Consider the following 22158-nt stretch of genomic DNA (forward strand, 5'->3'; position numbering starts at 1 on the left):
CAAGTATGAGATATTAGATATGAGCAAAGCAAATTATTCCCGCTAAATTGCCGTTTCGGACCATAGGTGACCTCCAGCATAGTAAGTCCTCCGACATCAAATGAACGTTGAAAATTCAACGTAGCTGTTACTTAACGGGACTATTTCAACCAACTTCTAAATCTTGTGGAATGATTGTTGATTTAAATCTGCTTCCTTTGAATCCTGTGCAACGTCTCCTTACCAATTCCATCATGGAAACATTCTCACATGATCCAAGGAGTGCTCTCACATCATCGTCGTTGGGAATCGACAAAGGTCGGTGATTCCATTTTCCGTATCGTTTCCATGTGTCATTCCTGAGCGGCTTACCCAGTGCTGCACTTACATCGCATCCCTCGGCAAGATCGTGTGGGTTACGAATGAATGAAAATAACTTTTTAAATATTCATAACACAGATGTGTAGATGCACCGGGACGACTGACTCTGACTGAGGGAGAGGAAAACGTGCGAAAAGCTTCAAACATCCATCAGCTGCTGTGCTGCGGCGGAAATGCTCCTTTGGCCATGATCACGGAGCGGAATGAATGAAGAAAGCAACGACGAACTGTGGCGTCGAAACCATCAATGTTTACAATTCATCTCATCGTCCGCCCCACTCCAAACTCCAAACTGGTGCTCCCTTTCTGATCAATGCCATTAGGGCACGCGCGCCGCGCGCCAAAACCGAAAATCGAAAATCCCAACCAAGAACAAACAACAAAATTCTTCGATGACGCCATCACCGACCGGCATCAGGAACAGCAAAACGGCTTTTCAATGTCAGCTTCAGAGCTCATAGCTTGCGATTGAGAGTGATGACGAATTACTGCTCAGAGACTTCTATCTTTAGCGTTTAGCGCGAGTAGGTGACCGCGAACGATTGATTGGTGGTTTAGGGGGGTAGATGATGTGGGAAATTACTAACTTACTTGCCGGTTGGTTGACTTATTATCAGTGACGGTGGACGAATGATGGGCGAAAGTTTTTCCGCTGTTTCGTGGTGGTTGATATTGACGGACGTAGAAGACAATTAAGTTCTTTTGAAAGATTGAATCTTTTGTTTTAGGAGTTTTGGTGTGGTTGGTTGAAATTGTGATGTTACTTTCATAGATAAGTAGTTCCATTTTGGCGACTATTTAGGTAAAGGTCGCGGTAATAAAGAGTTCCAAAGCCTTTGGAGTGGGTTGGGTATATTTTGAATCCTCTAAATAGCCTTTCTTATTATGGTGTTTCAAATGCATTCAGGAATTTGTGATTCTGGATTTGTTTTTAAGTGCGTTTGACGTTTTTGAAGTCAGCTATTCTAACGATTTGAATGTCATTTTTGCAAGCAGTGTTCGGAAACACTCAAAAACTCAAAACTGCATGAGTTTATGCGCCTATGAATTTTGCCTTGCAAAATTTAACGTCGCAAAAATCACCGATGAGTTTTCATGTTCAAAAATCCATTTATTTATATTGGTTGGAACTGCTAACATGAAGCTTTAGTGTGATAATTTATTAGCTAGAGAATGATCTTTAGAAGAGGGTAGGTAGATAGTTTCGTTAGAGTGCCTAACCCGTACGATGTACGCGGAGATTTGAAGTATGTTTTCAAATCTACAGGCAAAAGGTGTGCGTTTGACTTTGTACTGTCGCAATAATGGCCCTTCGCTTCTAACTTCTATTCAATTTTCATACTGCCGTACTTTAACGGAACTATCCACCTACCCTCTTCTAAAGATCATTCTTTAGCTAATAAATTATCACACTAAAGCTTCATGTTAGCATTACCAACCAACTCTGAAAATCGCAAACTTCGCGTATGAAGTAACATAAAAACACTTTGAACATTTATTTATATGTTGCATAACCATGGTATCAATTGAAGTTTGAGTTTAAAATAGGAAAGATTTTTCGACGTTGTGAGTGTGAGTGCGTGAATATGCATGAGAATCTCAAGCGTGAATTGTGTTTGCCACATTTGCACGCGAGTTTATTCTCGCAAGGAGACTCAATGAATGAGATTTGAGAATGTTTTTCCGAACACTGTTTCCAAGACAAGATCATCATTGATGTTGATTCGAATGTTAAGATTTACCTGCTCTTTGCATATCTATAGTAAACTATGTTCCTAATCTATCGATTACTTTAAAGAAAAACAAATTTCAACAACTGAGTGAAAATTTATTAACAAATGAGCAGTTGGTGTGTACAACTGTGCATTAGACTGATGCAAAATTTCAAATTTTCGCTCCACAGTGCTCAAACAGTTCCAAATCGGGTCCTGATTAGCCTCCGAAAGTTTAAACCCATTTGATAAGAATCTGACTTGGCACAAACCATTTGAAGTTCATATAGAAATTACTATGGGAAAACCAAAATATTTGTTCATTGTCTTCTAGCCGTTTTCCATATTATACTGTTAACACGTTCAATTGTTATTCTTATGGAAAATTATCCCAGCTTCAACTTTGCAGAAGATTGTTTAGCAGCCAAGCGTCAAACTAAATAGTTATTAATTATTTAAGAGATTGATAATCTTATGGCATGATTAAGCATCTGTATTGTGGGCAACACTGTATTCTGCAGTGTTACATAGTAGCCATGATTTTGTCCTCTATTCTTCGCGTCATAAACATAAACAATGTTGCCTACTGAACAGTTTATGGAGCATAATCATAAGACATCACTGACTTGAATCATTAATAACTTTTATTTCTTACATTTGATCGAAAAATTGTCTTCAACAAAGTTGCAGCTTTTCAACAAGCGCAGCTATCATTTTCTAAAGTAGAGTGAACTGGTGAATTTTGAGATATATATGAAGTGAAATTATGGTTTCTCCATAGTAATTTCCATTTAAACTTCAAATGGTTTGTGAGAATCAGTTTCATACTAAATGAGTTCAAATATTGGGAGGCTAATCAAATATTGGGAGTACTAGGAAGATCCCTGAAAAGAATTAATCTGATTTTTTATCTAGTTCGTTTAATAGCGTTAGCTTTACGGAGCCAATAATTCATTGTTCATTGTTTGTAACAAAATTCACTTATTTCTATGTCTAGTAGGAGTTGGTCCAGGGCTTGGAGGTGGGCTTTCGTTGTGTTATCATAGCGTTGTCGCCCGTATGAACGGTAGTGCGGTTCTAGATTCGTCTGGAGTTCAACCGGCTATGGTGACCAGTGGGCGACGATGAGACGGGGAGAATTAAACTGCTTAAAAATTAATCCCTTTAAAAATCATTAAACTTCTTTGTAGTTCTCCGGACTTCCCTGAAGATCTCAGAACATTACTAAGGCTTTCGTAAATTCCCAGAGTATCTTGGAGCTTCTGTAAAGTTTCTTCAGTTTTCATGAACTGCCCTGAGGTTCACGGATCTTCCTTAAAGTTCTCGAAGCTACTTTCCTGAAACATCTGTAATGTTTCTAAAAAATTACTGAGTTTTCTGAAATTTTTCAGCGTTTCTAAAATACTTGGAACATCTTCAAGTTTTTCAAAATTCTGCTAATGTGAATTTATCCAAACTAGCCTTCACAGATCTGTTAACGTTTTCATAAGGCAGAACGGTTCTGAAGTTATTGTGACTGCCCTTTAGCTCTCCAAGCCTCCCTTAATATCTCTAGATCTAGTTCCTCGGATCTACTTTGAATCTACTTCAATGTTGTCACACTTTTTCACAGTTCTCTGGATTTATCTGATTTTTTTTTTTTGACTTCCTTAAAGTTCTCTGGATAACCCTGAAGTTCCTAGAACTTCTTAAAAGTTCCTGCAGTTTCCCGGAAGCAGCTGGAACCGCCTTGAAGTTCTCTAAGTTTCCCTGAAGTGCCCAACATTGTACAGAACTTTACTATCTCGCAGACTGTTCATGAAACTTCTCCTTCTCCTTTCATTCCTTGGAACATCTTTTAAAGTTCCTACGATTTGTGTGGACTGCTTCTTAAGTTGCTGGAGCTTCCCTGACTTTGTCGCTACTGTTCTATTGATGTTCCTGGAGTTGCCCAAAAATTGATAAAATTGCTCTAAGCATCGCTATATTTCCTGACGTTTTCTGCATGTTCGTGAATTTCTTAGAATTTCTGAGAAATTTCCAACATATTTCTTGATGTGACTATTCTCATTTTTTTTTTTACTTTTTGAAGTTTCTCGATATTTTTCTGAACTGAATGGAACTGCCCTTAAGTACGCGAAATTTACTTTAAATTCTCGGAACTTACCTGAAGTTCCCGCAGTTTTCCTGATAATCAAGAAAGTTCCCTGAATTTTTGGTAAATTCAGTAAAGTTCTTGCAATTTTCCTGAATTTAATTGCCATGAAGCCCTTTTATCTCCACTGAAGTTCTCAACGTTTTCCTGAAATCTTTGGAAGTACCTAGAAGTTTTCGAAACTTGTTTTAAATTCTTGGAATTTTTATGAAATTCTCTGAACTGTTTGAAGGTTTCCGCAATTTTTCTTATGTTAATGGAAGTGACATAAAGATTTAAAAATTGTCCATAAGAACAGTTCAGTTTATAAAACCAACACACACTTTCAGTCACAACTTTATTATTTGACTACTTAGCTTAATAGTGGCGCCGGTGGTGTAGTGGTAAGCGTGATTGCCTCTTACCCCAAAGGGCCCAATCCCAGTCGGCAATGTATTTGAGGCAGTGTGTAATTTTTACGAATCTTTAAATCAAATGTGCTCTAAAATGCAATTTTTATACTCTTGTCAATATATCTTGAACACCAGGATACATTTTTCAATTATGCCAAGCCAGATATAGACAACGTGTTTGTACGATGTTGTACTCGTGTCATTTTTCGTTCAACGTTTATAACTTTAGAAAATTAACAATAATGCCTTAAAATTCTGATTCTTTCTTATAGGGTTTTTGATCTAATTTCCGTCCTACTGAGCACAAGTCGCGCTTTACCTCTCTTTTCTGAACGAGTTTAAACAAAAAATGGAATATTTCTGTCAAAGATGACTTCTAAATTTATTCACCTTTCCATACGTACCGTTGGATTTGATAAAGAGTCACAAATTGTTGAGATATTGTTCAAAATCTAATTCTGCTTCTTGATTCTAAATTCGTTCTACGAGTTTCAATTCCGTCCTAACGCATTGAAACGCCATTAGATTTTCTTCGTCCTACGGATAAACGTAGAAAAAGGGGATTCGCTAGGAGCGCTTCTTTTGTTTTGAGAACAATGAGCGTAAATATTCATACAATGCGCTCTAATAGGATTCATGTTGTAGCTAATGAACTAACGCATCGGAACAAACCTATTATTGATTTGTGCACGGTGAAATCATTGATATTATTGATCTTTTCTGATCGATAGAACGGAAATGGGCGATTACGACGAACTAGCGCTCTACCCTACTGTAAGTTTAAGCTATTCTAAAACAACTGTTGTACCATTCACACGAAGAAAAAAAAAATGTCCTTAAATAATATTAAACTGAAAGGAATAATTTTAGAACTTTCGAACACAGTCAAGTATCTGGGAGTTACTCTTGACAGCAAACTAAATTGGAATTCGCATCTAGAGCAAGTCATCAGTAAAGCAACAAATGCTCTTTGGATAAGTAAAAAAAACTTTTGGTAGGAAATGGGGACTAAAACCTAAAATGATCCACTGGATTTATTTGACGATTGTAAGACCCAGAACAACCTATGCATCATTGGTTTGGTGGCCTAAAACCAATGAAAAACCAGCTCAGAAGAAGCTGAGGAGGTTGCAAAGACTAGCCACTCTCTCAATAACTGGTGCAATGAGCTATATGCACTAGATGCTCTTCTTTATCTGCTTCCGTTGCAACAATTTATTCAATTAGAAGCCGAAAGGAGTGCATTAAGGATCCGACGGTCACAGAACTTCCTTGAAGGTGTTCTTAAAGGCGTATGAGCATCCTAAAAATGTTCAATATTGATTCTCTTGTGATCAGAGCTGGTAAATATCACGGCCATCATGTGACAATGAGAAAACAGATCCTCTCACTATCACGAGACGAAACTACATATCATTAGATTTCATGTCATTTTCCAGTGATCAAGCACTCATGAGAATAATTCTTATGCGTTTTTTACATCTACATTTCTTACTGATTTAGATTAATTCTAGCAAGTAACCGTATGCAATCGGTAGAGTTATTATATTATACGATTTTCTCGGTACAAGAAACCTTAAAACAATAAATGAGCTAGTAATTACGACGATCACAACACTGTCACGTTTTGTCATAACGAAAAATTCGATGAGATTTTGAAGAAAATCTCTATCATCGTTTTCTCATCCGATGATAGTGACAGAAATATAGAGAAAAAATTCACTTCAATCGTCTTTACTTAAAAATTAAGGACATGTGTCGATTATGTGGCATAGAAAAAGAAGACTGAACACCTGCTTTGCTCTTGTACATCAATCTTCAATAAGAGGCGTATTTTTCTGGATAAGGGGCTGACAGAACCCTTTGATATTTAGAATTCAGCTCCCAGCCAAGTAGTGCAATTCATTCGAAATGTATGTAATACCTCACTGGCTACACTATTCATCTACCATTTACTCGTTTTTGCGATGTAGCACCAAAAGTGTAGCTGCGTCAATACGTGCTAGTCATTGACAGATCAACATTATTTGTTTGTTAACAAAGGTGCAATCGATACCTACACCCTGAATTATTTTGGTGTACGGCGGTGTAGACCCGGTGTAGCTACAGCGCAAAAACGAAAACGACATAAGATCATACAGCTGGGTATAGATTTGTGATCCAATCGCTGATTGGTTGATTTTGAAGACTCCGTGTGCAAATCTACCATCTGCTTGTTTGTTTATTGGCCGTGTTGCTGCGTTGCGTTGTATACGCAAACCAAAAATTTATTACATTCAATGTTAGTTGCATTTCCTACCATCCTCCGCAGCGAATACCGCAGAGAATGATAAAAGTTGACCTTGCAGACGATGTAATGGTTTTTTTTGCCTTTTTACTTCGTTTTTTGTCAACGCTTTCACTATACCAGTAAGCATTTTATTGTAGAACGACACACACACTTGCCTTGATTCTCTCCAATTTCCGAAATGCATACGAAATCGAGTATGAGCGGAAATGAACGATATTCGCTTTTAGCCTATCCATATTCCGAAGCATGGAGAGAGCAGTGGAGCACAGGTCAGATAATCGCAACGTTCGTGGTTCTAGACTAATACAGTCCACATTTTTCTATTTCCATTATCTTGCATTGGACCGCAGCTCGGTATATCTCATCCTTCGTTCATGCGGTCTCCACTAACATCCTGAATCCCACATAATTGTAAGCAAATCTTACATCTGCCGGTTGGGTGTACAACAGGGAACATGGATGCGGCGCAGAACAACTAAAAGAAGCCAGTGGCCTGCCGCTGGGTTTGATGTTAGCCAATGGGATGGGCTAACATTAAACCTAGCTGTTTGATGTACGACTGGTAGTTCTCGAGAATTTGAATCGGTTTCTGAGAAATCTTGCAATAGCCGGTTAATCTATTGCTTCTGTGCTACTCTAAGCAACACGCTTCTGCTTCGGGGATGCCCAGTGGATTGAACCACCACCAAACATTTCCAGAAATTCGGAATTTTTCTTCCGGCTCTTCAATCGCTGGCCCAGTCAACGTCGACGTAAACCTCCATTTCTGCTTGCCCTGAACCCAATAAAAGCTCGTGGGCTGGTCTGGTTGGGTGTTAACTGCCAAATACGACAAACTACCAAGCAAACTATAGTACTGGCGATTGGATCTAAACGAATAAGTGTCCGATCCGGAAACTTGACTAGAAGCGGACGAGCTACTACACAGAAAAATTCTGAATTTTAACTATCGCGTAAAATCTCCCTTTGTTTAATTTTGAGCTATACTTGTCATAAGAAGCTTGCATACAATATTGCAAATTTATGCGATATTGCGCTTAAATTTACACGAAATATCGCTGTTCTCTGTAATCCTTATTGTTCTCTGTAATCCTTATTCACCGTGGGACTCTTATGCGTATAACGGTAGTATATCTCGCAGAAGTTTACATGAATTTTTCCAACGGTGTACAACTACTTTACCACAGAGAACAGACGTCCAACTTCGGTCAGAAACTTGTGTATAGATAAGTGTGAACATCGCCGTTACGTGGCGCCAGCATCTCCTGATCTCCTCTATAAATTTTCCAATTTCGACCAATTTGGCGCTAGTATCGATAAATTTTCTGTTGAAAATTGCCACTTGGTGCTACCAGCACTTAGTGTCTATCTAGTTTAAGTTGTGCAAGGCCAGCGCCATCAGGATGTCAAAGAGGGTTTCTAAGGGGGGAAGTCGCAGTTAGTAGCGCTTAAGTCGAATAGGAATCTTTACACTAGTTTTTAGAGAAATTTTGTTCGAGCCTCAACGTCTGTTCTCTGTGACTTTACTCTAATGATATGTCGGCCTGGTGACGTTAATATATCTGTGCTTCTGATTGTAGGGGAAATGGATGTAATGTCGTCCTAAATGCCCCTAATTTGGGCCCATACTGCCTATAATCGCATATCAGTCCCATATGGAAAAAGTAGGCATTGAGAAAATGGCATTAGAAGTTGCGAAGTGCAATTCTCATGTAAATATTTGAAAAATCATAGTATCTTTATTGATATTTTTTCAAATTAAAATCTATCACAATGAAGCTTGCATGTTCTGTTATAACAGCGAAAAATACGGCAATTCTTTAACTTGAACTTGAAATACGGCAATTCTTTAACTTTAACTTGAACTATGGACGATTGAATTTTTAGGATGGGAAATCCATATGGGACTGATATTCGATTATAGGCAGCATACATAAATTCAGCAATCGACTAAATTTTCAATAGCGACCAAAAAGTCCTAATGACGCGTTCATCTAGATAAAATTGATAAATAGCAGATTATTAGTGATGGGCCCAATCTTAGATCCATAGGCCAACATTAGAGCCATTTCCCGTATATATCAATATTACAAAAAAAAATACAATTTACAAAACCTTCATGATTCGGAAAGCTTGCAATGTTACAAAATGTTTGACTTGAAAAAAATAGGACACAATTAATAATTTTGTCAAGCTTCTGCATTCATGTTCCATCAGATGTTGCTGCTGTTGTTTGCGGTGACATCTATCAGAAACTACACACAATCTGTTTTCCGTTAATTATTCACAGAGGACAATGCAGTGCAAAACATGTCTGGTACTTCTATACATATATGCATTTAGATTAATATTCGAAGCCCTCCTTTTTTACACATTCTGCACACAAAATAGCTCATCCCTCACAGAATTTCCCGCCGATTTTTATGTATGGGGCAGAGCAGAAAGTATCTTTTGTGCAGAATATGTAAAAAAGGAGGGACTTCAAATGTTAAACTAAATGCATATATAGAGGTACCAGACATGTTTTGTAGTGACAGGTACTCTATTTTGTAATCTGTGAAAGGGAAATCACAAATCGAGTGTCATCAAAATACATGGCATGTTGAGAGATTGAACTGGTGAGAGCAAATTTTCTCTCTCAAATTTGAATTTTTTGGTTCTCTGTGGACTGGTAGTAAAGCAGATAAAACTGTATTGTTGAACAATAATTTCTGGGAAAAACTGAACGACAAAGTCCCTGAATAATTTATTTAGGTTGTCGTTCACTTTTTTGGACCTGAATATGCACCTATAGCGAATTATTCCCATTTCTCTCAATCTATCTATGGGGATTTTTATCACTTCCATTAGTGGAACAGCGCCATCTCTGTGAAAAATGGACGATGACAAAATGATGAAAATGACGATATGGTTCATTGTACTGCGTGTAACATTCACTGCCGGATTCAAACCGGTTCAAGCCATAAGATTCCGTTCGTCCTTCTGCACTGTTTCACTTCACCTTGAACCCAGCGACAACGACCGGTACTTTCTCCCTCGCTCTCAAACACGTGCTGTAATGCACTCGATGCTGATGGAAGTAACCGTCGTCTACAGAGGAAGGAACTAATGTCCTTCTGTTCGAGGGAAACAGCACCTGCGAAAGGTGAAGGTCACGTCCGCGTCAAGTGATTTCCAACGAAGCTTTTTCCACCGAAAAACTGACGGCTTCCCAGCCAGTTCGTCCTTCCGCTGTACGGGCAAGGAAACGATAATTAATTATTGGCGTGAGTGTGGAAAATATTTCGATTTGAATTTCAAATTAGGCACGGACTACTACTACTACTGTCGAGTTGACCTTCACGGTTCTCATCATAGCCAGCGGGATTTTGGGTCTTTGCCGCGTGTCTCTGACACAAGAACGGGCAAAACGGAAGCCGGGCATTAGTCTTGTTGGTCGTCGGCAGACAGTGAAGGGGGTTGCTTGCAGAAGCAATTATTTTGCTCTACTCCATTCCAAGTGCCGTGTGACAGTCAGAAGTTACCCCATTCATCACGGTAAAGCTGGCGAGATTACACTTTCGGAGAATTTTTCTTCCACCAGCAGTTGAACGGTGCTTGAACTGGATATTTTATAGTATTTTACGCATCACTTAAAACCAGCGAAGGGATCGATTTCGATTTTCTCCCATCGGTCCCATCAGCAGTCACTGACGGGCGTAATCTCGTTCGTTTTCATCCCACGCACGCTCCTATCCTGGGGGAGATGGCTGGTGAAAGGTTATTTTTGATGGAATAAGCAACGTCAACAATTCAGTTGACTCCACTGTCCTTGCGCCTCTCGAAATCGAAAATAGAACAGTGCGGATGAGTGAGCTTTCGTGTGGGGTGAGTGAATCTCTTCTCGGTTGGACTTCAAACTTTATTTGAGTGCTGATAGGGACTTTTGCAGCCATTCTCTTGTGATTTTGGCGCGTTAATTAAAACAAATAAAATATGGAGCATCTGCAGTGACGAGTTGATGGTGGGAAAAGTTTGGATCGATTTGGTGGGGTGAGGGTTACCCGTCGTTTTCGGACAAGTTCAAGAGATCAACCTTTTCGCTGGTGGACAGTAGTTCCGAATTTTCTCACTACGTAGCGCTAGCATACATGTGAAATTGTCGCATATGATTTATCTCGAGATCCTGACCAGATAGAAAGTTACTGTCTTCGACAAAGTTTTTCAGGAGGTCAACGTCTATTGCTTGGTGCACAACAGTTCCGAATTTTTTCACTAGGTGGCGCTAGTATACACGTGGAATTCTTGAATATAAAATATCTCTAGATCCTGACCAGATAGAAAGTAAATGTCTTCGGCAAAGTTGTTCACTACGCGGCGCTAGTATACATGTGGATCATTCCAGCTTAGACAAATTACACAAATATGGTCCAAACATGTTGTTATGGCCTGTTAATGTCAAAATAGCCTACATTTCCCAGATTAGCTTGACTATTCCAAAATTACCCAAGGGATTGGTCACTCCGCACATTGTGCCAAATACAAGCTTGGGCACACCATTTGCACAGTCATTGGCACTGTTTGGCACCCATGGTTACAATTTTCCTGATCTTTAAAATTACTGGCAGCACTGAACTTTTTCTGCACCTGCACGGTAACCGCAAAATACCCAATAATGACTATAAATTACTCAATATTGACTACAAAGTAAGCATTTTCGAGGGAAACTAGGACTACTCATTAAATGAGTACACAATTTACCCATTTATGAGTATTTGTTACTCATAAATCAATACTTACTACTCATTTGTGTAGTTGTAATTACTCATAAATGGGTAAAATGTTACTTATTTGATGGGTACACAGCTAAAAAAAAAGTAGTGTAAATTTCCGTTACTATGATGCACATAAATGGAGCGTCATAAATCATACAAATTTACATTATAAATCGTGTAAATTTATGAGACATGTCATGTAATATTCCATATATTGTATGCAACTTTCCACCTTTGTTTGCAACATTTCTTGCAAGCTGCTAGTTTACGTGAAAAGGAAGTTTACATGCATGAATGTTTGCATGCATGGATGTTTACATCACCAGTAAAATTCAGATTTTTTTAGTGTGTAGTTATAGTTTCCCTCGAAAATGCTTACTTTGTAGTCATTACTTGGTATTTTGGGGTTACCGTGTGCGAATTTGTTATTGATCTTGCCGCAATATAATATATTTATATTTTTTTTTCAAAATACAACAGTGAATCTCCACCAATTCTCGTCATGGGTTCTCCTAAATCGAATTGTCAACGCACATCCTGATGCCTGCCCGAAGAACTAGGTGCATCATTTCGCGCCGGACTGCGTACAGTTATTCCAACCACCCAGCATGACGAAATCAGGACAATCTCTTGTATAGCAACACTCCACAATCCCAACATTACTGGAAAAAATGCTCATCCAAGATAGTTTATCACCCAAAGTTCTCATCCCTCCCTGGTTCATGATATCTTCCAGCTCCGTTATCAAAATCGTTACAACCGTGGCGGCAGTCGCTTCCAAATTAACTCCCAGACAAAGAACAGCTAACAGCGGTATCGTGACCGGACCGAGGTTTCCGGCCACGGTTACACGAATTAGCGATGCTGCGGCTGGTTCCAATGCTGCTGCTTTAGTTGCTGCTGGTTCGTTTTTAGAGGAGACGGACCATCAGAAAGAACAGCAGCAACAAAAGCAGTAGCAGCATTGGAAGCAGCGGCAGCCGTGGAAGCTTGCTCGCTAATTCGTATAGCCGGGGCCGAAGCTGAAAATCTCGGTCCGGTCAACAACCAAACAAAAACTATACCATCCCACCATTCGAACCACCCATTCCATCGTCCAACATATAATGTTGCAGGACCGTCTTGGCAAAATCTACCCGCAAGGTCCGTATCTCGGAACGGAAAAGTTGTTCCTACTCCCGGGTCATCTTAAGTTTCCAAAAACAAAACAAGAGCTGTCAAAATACCGAGTTGCCAAACAAGCCATTATTCTCAAGCAATCAAAATTCAGTTCAATGACCTCTCGGCACTGCCGGCACAGCTGCGGGACACTGAGAAAAAATGGTCTACAAATATTAAAATGTCCTAGACTTTCCAAACTGACTTTAAAATTCCAAAATGGCCAGAAAACACCAAAAATGTCCCTAACAATTTTTATATTTTCATAACGCAAACAATTTTAATATCTACCAATGTCAATCCCTGTCAATAAATCATTTACTAAACGAAGCATCTTTGCTCTCTCTATTTTCAGACACTGGGGGGCAAAGGAAAGCATTTAACCCGAAGTCACGCCATGCGTGAGTCAACTTCCCCTCCCCGAACGCCCACACCGCGATCACCGTCAGATCAGCACAACAATAACAACAGTAACAGTAATGGCTCTACGAGTCAGCAAAATATGCTGTCCATCAACGCGACACCCGAGCCATCGTGCACCAGCAGTAGCAACTCGCACTCGCCAGTATCGGAATCTCGACTGTTTAACAACAACAACAACAACAACAACAACAACAACAACAATGAGTACGGAGGCAAACAACCTAGTAGCAATTCGCCAAATATCGTTGTCTACGGTGGCGACGAGCGGGGAGGCAAAAGCCAGTTGGATCTAGACTTTCCCAAACTGACACCCCCGAAGTCGTCGTTCGGTCCAGGAACCGCTGGCAGCAACAACAACAACGGTAATGGCAAGAATAGCAATGGTAGGACTAGCAACAATAGTACCAGTAGCAACGCAAAGAGTGATTCAGACAAACTAGACCATCATCTGGGGGGTGGCAATAAAGGCAAACCAGGTGCCGAGCAGGTTAGCAATAACCCCGAACTGAAGGACCCGAAGCAAGGCGGAGGCGGAGGACCACTAATGCTGGACTGCGGCGGTGATCACTCGGCCAAGTCCAGCCTGACCGTGGCGATGATCTCCGGAGCGCCTGCCAACGCCATCACCCCCAACAATACGTCATCGTCGTCGCCAGTATCATCAAATAATAACTATTGTGATAATGAAAGTCGTAATCTACGTGAGGTTAATTTTAGTGCTAATAATAATGATTCTAACAATCAGATTAATATACAATTTTCACATGAGGAAAATCGATATATACAATGTGAAAGTCCTACTGATAGCCTTATAAGAAATAATAGTAGCTCTAATAGTAATCTTAATAGTAGCGCTCACAATAACAAGAAGCACCGTGCTGGTGGAGGTGGTAGTGGAAACGGAGCGGGTGGTGGAGGAGTGACCGGAGGTGGTGGTGGTGGTGGTAATAACGCCACTGGCAAAGGCAACAAGCCACGACTTAAAAATATGAGCGGAGGATCATCGTCAAGCGTCGATGGTGGTTCCATCAGTGGTGGCGGTGGGGGAGGAGGAGGAGGCGGTGGTGGATCTTCTTCGAGCTTTCTCTCGCGTGATAATTCCTGCGAGCAGTTCACCGACCAGAGTGGCGTCAATTTGATCCAGTTCTTCAAGGAGACGTTGAACAAAAACTTCAAAGATCGCAACATGCTGATGAAGATCGAAAAGGAGCTGCTCGCCCTGGCCATGGATCGCACCCGTAGCCAGATCAAGTTTCCGCCAATGTCTTCCTACAACCGGATGTTGATCCACCGGGTGGCGGCATACTTCGGCATGGAGCACAACGTGGATGCCACCCAGCAGAGCGTGATCGCGGAGGTTACCTCGGCCACCCGGATACCGGACATTCGCTTCAAGACGCTGATCAACGAGAGCTTTTCGGAGGAACCGCGCAAGTCGATCCTGAAGCGCGACACCCACAGCTTCGATGAGTACCGGTACGGGATGCTGCACTGCCCTGATCGGGGCATACTGGACAGGAAGGCGAAGAGCTTCGAGGAGCGGGAAGAGGAGTACGACAAGGTCAAGAGAAGGATCTTCAAGAATCGAGAGGTGAGTTGCGTTGGTGATTTATTTTCGAACTTGTCTTGAATTTGGACAGTTAAAATTGCAGAAGCACATTTTTTCGTATGGCGGCACGACTCAAGATAACTTTTTGGATAAATCCTGACAGCTATGCTTATGATGCTCCAAAAGATATCCATTTGGTCAAACGGCAACCAATCGTTCTTTAGGCCTATTATCTTTCGGGTCAAACCAACTGTCTTGGAAACCCTACTCTGAGCCTTTAAGACCTGTAAATTACAGATTGCAATGAAAATGCATTGTACATCAGAATGTATTCTAGACTATGTTGAGATTATGAAGAAAATCTGTCATCGTTGATAGTGACAGAAGTATCTCTGCGAAAATCGCGTGAGATCTTTCATCGAAAAATGACATTTACCAGTTCTGCCTCTGGCTCACTCACAGCATAAAAGATGAAAAGAGATATCGCAACAAATGTTCACTAGGGGAAATGGATGTAATGACGGCCTAAATGCCCCTAATGCGTTCATCTAGATAAAATTGATAAATAGCAGATTTTTAACGATGGGCCCAATCTTAGATCCATAGGCCAACATTAGAGCCATTTCCCCTACCTGTTTTCTCTTACATGAAGTGGGAGTTACTCAGCCGAGGGATGGGAAGCCAGATGTATTTAGAAAAAATCTTCAACGAGATTGACGCAGTGTCTTCACCGTAGTGGCGTCGCCTTAACCTCAATCTACCTGTGTGTCAACTCTCGCGTAACATTTGAAAAGGGTCTATCCTCGTTGATCGATTCTCTTTATTGACTTTCTCTTTGGTTTACCATGGCTACATAAACGAATGTTTCGCTGATTCCGCCATTCGGACGTATTCGTCAATAGCGTCCGATGGTGAACCATATGCCAATTGACGGATTGCTGCCGTGCACTTTTGCAGACATGACAGTCCCAACTTTCCCGTTGCGTTTGGTTTCTGAACGAAAAATTCATTAGTTTCCATTGCAGTTTTTAGCTTTAAAAACAGTCTCCTACTCATACAAAAACGGCACCGAAATTGCTCGTCCGTGTACACAGGTGATTCCGCCAAGTAATCCTCATGAAGCCGGATAGCACCTTCTTCTGCATATCTGTTTATGTTTTGTCGCTTGCCCACCTGGGAGCCACCTCGTCCTCTTGCGATGTTTGACGGCATCCCGTACGAATAAAAAAGCATCTGCTGAAACACTTGATCTTCTTCATCGCTGGATTCCGAGAAGTAATCCAGTATCTGCTCAACGGTCTCCATTTCGCACTATTTTAATCTTTATTCGGTACTTTAATTTCCGAGGTAAATCAAAACAACCGTGCTGTCACTGTTATGAAATCGACAATAGCAACGACTGGTGCGAATCTCAAAAGTCAAATTGCCAACCCATGATAGTCACTATTGGTGCGTGGATGGGTTGTCAGCTTAAATAGCAGCGCCTAGGTGGTTAAAATAGCGGCTTTGAATAGCAACGCACTGGTGGGGGTGCTCTAAGCTCGCAGCACAGTTCGACAGAAGATGATGTTATAGCTTGCACCTGAAACAACACACTCAATGGAAAATTCATTTGCAGTCGGATTATTCACCAAAAAGAAAATCGATTTAGGGAATCGATCAACGAGGGCTAGGCTTTTCCTCGTATTGCGCGAGTAAGGGTACGGCCAGGGTAGACGCGATTCGCGACGCGACGCGACCAATTCAAAAGAATCTTATTATTTATTATTATTCCTTGCGTGAGTCGCATCGCGTCGCGTCGCGTGTCGCGTCTACCCTGGCCGTGGCCTAACTCTCAAAACATAAGCAATTCAAGCTAAATATTGCATTAGGTCCTAAGTAACATTGACAGATTCTCTTCGTCGACTTTCTCTTTGTATCCCAACGGCCATGTAAAGACATTACCAGGTATTTTCAGCACACAGATCGACAAAAGAAGTTTTCTCTAGCATAAACACAACAAGAAACGGTTATGTTCTCAAGTGATAAACGAAAGAGAAAGCCGGTGAAGGGTGACTATTTCCATGTTAGGGTGGTCCAAAAAATCGATGTTTTTTTTTAAATCGATGTTTTTTTTCAAAAAAAAACATGACTTTTGAACCACTGGACCAATTTTAAAGATCAAAATATCAACTGAAAGGATATTAAAAAAAACTACAAGGGCAGCCCTATGGGATTGTACGCGCTGGTGACATAGGACTACGTGGTCTAATATAACAAGTGTTAATTGTTAACTGCAGCAGGAGCTTGTGCTTTGTATAGTAATAGGAATTTGAGCGGAGTTCCCTCTGTTTATACTCTTTAGTATGACTATGACTGCCCTGAAAAGAACCTTTTGGTATGAATTTTAGTTGGGACATGTTCAGAAATTTAACTCTTTTCGAAAATCTTGATGGCCTTGAAAAGGGCCGATGGTATTACAGACTTAAAGCTTTTGGAAGATCATGATGACCTGTAGGCAGCTGGATCAGCAAATCGAACCGGACAATCCCATATTCTTCAGCTCAATGATTCGGCACTCGCAAGGTCCGTCTGCTGCTTAATCGATTTCCTCTTTTGATGGCCATGGCTTCACTAACCTATTTCGCAGTATCATCCAAAACAACAAACGTATCGTCGAGTTATTGACGAAAAAGAAAGTCGATTAAGAGAATCGATCAAAATCACTTGCACCCCTGCTTCCAAGTTTTCGTTTTCCAAGTTATTCGCACCATGCCACTTCGACATGTTTCGTCTAGAAATGATTCTCTGATGACTGTGTTGGGGAAGCAGCATATGCCTATACGGAATTGGTGGATTTTTTAGTTATTTCTACGCTTTTGGACAATGCTTGACATTTATCACTTTTTTAATATTTTCTTGTTGATAATCGACAATAGAATTATTGCTATAGATACGTAGAAATATTTCTGATCGATTGGTGATAAAGTTAATGAAATTGGTCTAGGGGCAGCTGAGCTATTAACGTTCAAAATCTTTCATAATTTCGTTACATGTTCCATTTTCGGTTTTCACAAAGTGTACCCCATATAGAAATCACAGACGTAGTCCTACGCCAAAAAAAATGATTTTGTATTGAAGAACATTTATTGTATTTGTTTTTTATGGTTTTCATGTTTTGTTACAGAGGACGCAGAGGTGTTCATAGATCAAATTTGGTTAATCAGACCTGCCTCCTGAAGGAATCAAAAAAGCGTAGCGATGCTGAATGGGTATCCCTGACGCTACCTGAGATCCCGTATAGGGAACGGAGCCCGTGGGGTCATTCGCATAAGAAATGCTCCACTGTAAGTGGAACATTGCATGTGTCGCACTGCCTTGTAAATCTACCTCCGTCTCCCATGTTGTGGGAGACATTTGTATGGCCAGTTCTCAACCGGGATAGCATGATTTGGAGTCGGTGTTCATTTTACCTTCGTTTTACCTTTCTTATAAATAAGTCTCGTGATCTCATCCATTCGTTAGTCCAGCAGTTCCATATCCTTTCGGATATCCAGAACCTTTCGGGTGTATAAGTTGGATTGTTTTCCGCATGCCGCCAGGCTTCTCATTACCTCTGATCCCACGGTGTCCGGGGATCCAGACGAAGGTTGTTTCGTTAGGAGCGAACTCGAGGGGTGTTTAGCTGTTTCAGACTGAAAAGCTGCTAAAACACTGGCAGAATCGGAGAATATGATGATGGGTTTGTTGGAGGGCAGAGTGACAACTACGAGAATAGTGGCTGCTTCAGCAGTTAAGACGCTGCAGGGGTGTTCTTTTATACAGGGGGGAAGATAACTCAGGGTGTGGGGATGGGAGAAGTAGCGCTCCCGACCCACTAAACCTGTGCTCTAGGCCCTTGCCCTCCCCGGAACCGCCCAAAAGCATTACATCATGGGAGGGGGCCGGTTGCGCTATGGCGCATCACTAGTGGTGTGTCAGACGTGACACTCGCTACTGCACAGTGAGCAGCTGTGCAGGGCCTTCCTCTTGTTCCTGTTGTTCCGCTTACCAGCTGCGTGTGCTAAGCACTCTAAGAACCTGGTGTCACTCCTGCCTTTGCACAACGAGGGTCGAGCTGGATGGGGCTCCAGCGTACTTACTCTGCTGTAGTTCGTTTAGCCGCAATATCTCTCCCTTGGGTTCGATAATTAACGCTTCCAGGGCACACCACGAGGAGGCGAACTACTTCATGCCCCAGGGGTCTAGTAGTCTGTAAAAGGTACACAGTTCCGAATCGGAAATTCCAATACCGACTCTACTAACGCTTCGGTATCCGTCGGTGTATCGTGCTTGATGATGGTTGTATTTGGTTCGGTGTAAATCGGCTACTGATCTCACTAGTGAATGGGGAGTTCCATCCTCTGGCACCCCAGTAGACCCTGGCTACAGGCGGTATTCTTCAAGAGGAGAGACACTCCGTCACTTGTCCCTGTAGTATTTTCTGCAAAGCCAACCGCTTTCTTGCAAACAGTTGCAAGTATGTATTTTTCAAAAGGCAGCCTTCCACTCTCCACGCAGGCTGCCAACCTGCGGGTGGAGGGGAGGAGGCCTGATGTAACTCTAATGGCCTGATAATACACTGGAGCCAGTTTCAAAATCAACCTATCACCAGCAAGGCAAGTCAATTCTAAACCGTTGGACAGTCTAGAATCAACAACCGGCTTTTGCTACACGTATACGAACAGCACGGTTGTTCATTAAGTGTCTTTTCTGCCAGTGTTCGGAGTAAATCAATCCGCCTTTGGTAGCTCCTTTTCACTTCATTAAAGCGATCTTCATCAACGCTGATTGGAGAGCGAAGTACATGGTGGTTCATCTGACAAATGTGAGTGTAAGCACATTTCTCCACCGAGAGGCGGAGAGCGTTCGTGGCTACCACTACCACTACTATATTTCCATTGGAAAAATGTTGAAGACTCCGTTCATCCGTATTAAAAACATCGTGACTGCGATTACAAAGCCTTGAAGGACGGCAGTCTCCTCCGGGAAACCTCTAGATCTATAGTTGTAAATACATACTGTACGACAGGGTTGCTTCCACTCACTTGCTATAAAAAATTGTTTTTTGGAATTATGAAATCATTAGATGATGTAACGATATGTTGTACTTGTGAGTAACAAGAAGAGGGTGTCAAGTATGTGTTCGACTCATAAAACCTGTCAATTTCACTTGCAGAGCGTCACAATCAGCGATCTTATGATTCGTGAGCGTTCACTCAGAGTGAGTGCTCACGAATCGTACAATCACTGATTGCGACGCACTGAAAGCAATATTGGCAGGTATTATGAGTCAAACACATACTTAACGATCTCTTCTTGTAACATACCAGTACTAATTATCATTATAACATCTAATGATTTCATAATTCTGAAAAACTATTTTTTATAGCAAGTGAGTGAAAGTAACCCTGCTGTACGATGTTGGAGAAAATTCTTCAGAAAATGTGTCCAGACAAACCCCATTCCGCAAGTTGGGCAAGGATGTCAGGTGTCCATGTCCGAGTGTAAGTCTTGGCTAGCTCCACGTGCTGGTCGGCATCCCTCGCGTACCGAAGTACCTGATTCAGTGTGGCAAAATAAGTCCCCGTGCCATGTCCGGGACGGAAAGCGTGCTGACGATGATCAATGTAGCCGTTATTCTCCAAATAGAGCACGAGTCTACGATTCCGCTCCAGCACCTTGCTGACACAGCATGTTAAGGAGATTGGTCTGAAATCCTTTGGCTCGTGACTCGAAGCTCCAGACTGTGTCTCCATTCTTCCGGAATAGTATTTCCTAGCCACTCGCTGTTGATGAGGTTGAGGAGGGTAGATTTTTTAACAGGGGGTATCCCACTAAATCTCCAGGTCATTTTTGTGTGACGGAAGTGGTCGTCATATCCTTCAAGGGCCGAAAGAGTTGCGAAGTACTCCCCCATAGCATGAGCAATTTTGTGGGGGTCGAACCGTCTATTCGGATGACCATGCCACGGTACTTTCGCTTACCGCTCAATGCATTGAGTTTACCCCATAAGTCAGAAGCCGGTCTGTCCGGCGTTAATGTCGTCGAGGAAATTCTCCCAGCTCGAGCTTTTGCCGGTACGGATGGTCTGTCTACACTCGTTCCGTTTAGCTCTACATGCAGTTAGAGCCGCTTCCGGGGTTGTCCGTGGGCAGTCAGTTAGCTGCCCTTAAAGCCTTCCTTCTGGCTTTAACAGCAGCTTTTGTCTCAGGAGATCACCATGGTAACGACCTGGTTCACGGGTTGAGACTCGGGTTGAGACTAGTCCGCGGTATTGATGTGGTTGCCACTTGGTAGACTGATGAATGTCCGGTGTCGAGTTGGAAAATGTAACTCCAATTGACTCATACCTCCAACGTGAAGTGTCTTGTGGCTGATCGTCAAATCCATCAGAGTTGGAGCCTTTGATATTTGCAGTGGGGCTGCCCCAAGCGGGAGGGTGGCCAATCATGTCCCCAAGAACCAGGATGGGACCCTCGAAGCTCTGGAGTATATTTGAGAGCTGCTTTCTATGGTCTGGTATTTTTCCACACGGGAGGTATACCGAAATAAGGGACATCGGGAATAGATGCTGTATCCTGATCGCCACAGTTGGCAGATCTTTGTCTAGCTGAATTCATGTGAAAGGTATCGGGGCTAGCACCGCTCGATTGTCGCAGAGTGGAAAATGTTTTCGTTCCTCCTAAGGATCCACTGGTATTGACTCCCAAGAGTACGGTTCATCTTACCGACACTGGCCCGGTGGACCTCCTGGATGGCCAGGATGATGGGCTTGCTGTCTCGCACAAGAATATCTAGGTCCGAAAGGTTATTATGGAAGCCATTCATGGTCCATCGGATTGCCAGAGTAGATCTTCCGGGGTTTCCGGAAGTCGGGTATCGTGTGATGAATGATGAATCTGGAATCAGCCCGCTTACTGGAGGGAGGCACCCAAGAGGAATCCGCATGCAATGGGATAGGTGATATTGGTGTCGGTGTTCTCAGCTTAGAGGCGGTCGGTGGTGACCCCGCTGTCGGCAGAGATACCGGAGCTGCTGAATAATGGGACGGGGCCGATGAAAGGCCTGCGAATGCTCCGGTGGTGTCACCCAGATTGACCCTTTAATGGTCGTACCTTCGTGAGTCCGAGCGAACATCCCGAGGGATCGGATGGTTGCCTGTCAACCGGTTGGATTTTCTCGTAGGATACTTGGTTGTGCGACAATGACCTACGGAGTTTTCCAACGAACGCCGGGGAATTCACCAGTTCCGGATGACCCGTAGCTTCCGCACTGGTGGGGCCCCGATTACCCGAAGCCTTATCCGATGACAATGTCCTGAGTATGAAATTATCATGCGACCCCTTCTGCTGCGGTACCTTGTCT

The 22158-nt window shown here is 42.0% G+C and overlaps 1 protein-coding gene across 8 annotated transcripts in view; it reads left to right on the forward strand.

Annotated features, from left to right (window-relative positions):
• enc (encore) overlaps positions 1-22158 on the forward strand; it is a 207595-nt gene that overhangs the window by 170787 nt on the left and 14650 nt on the right. For all 8 annotated transcript variants that reach the window (XM_065226065.1, XM_065226066.1, XM_065226067.1 and 5 more), the window contains one exon: positions 13156-14814. In XM_065226065.1, the coding sequence (XP_065082137.1) occupies positions 13156-14814 (1659 nt within the window). The remainder of the gene's footprint in view (positions 1-13155; positions 14815-22158) is intronic.

The sequence above is a fragment of the Ochlerotatus camptorhynchus genome, unplaced genomic scaffold (assembly GCF_037179485.1).
Source record: "Ochlerotatus camptorhynchus isolate MF236.1 unplaced genomic scaffold, CSIRO-AGI_Acam_v1.1 ptg000244l, whole genome shotgun sequence".
Classification (NCBI taxonomy): domain Eukaryota; kingdom Metazoa; phylum Arthropoda; class Insecta; order Diptera; family Culicidae; genus Ochlerotatus; species Ochlerotatus camptorhynchus.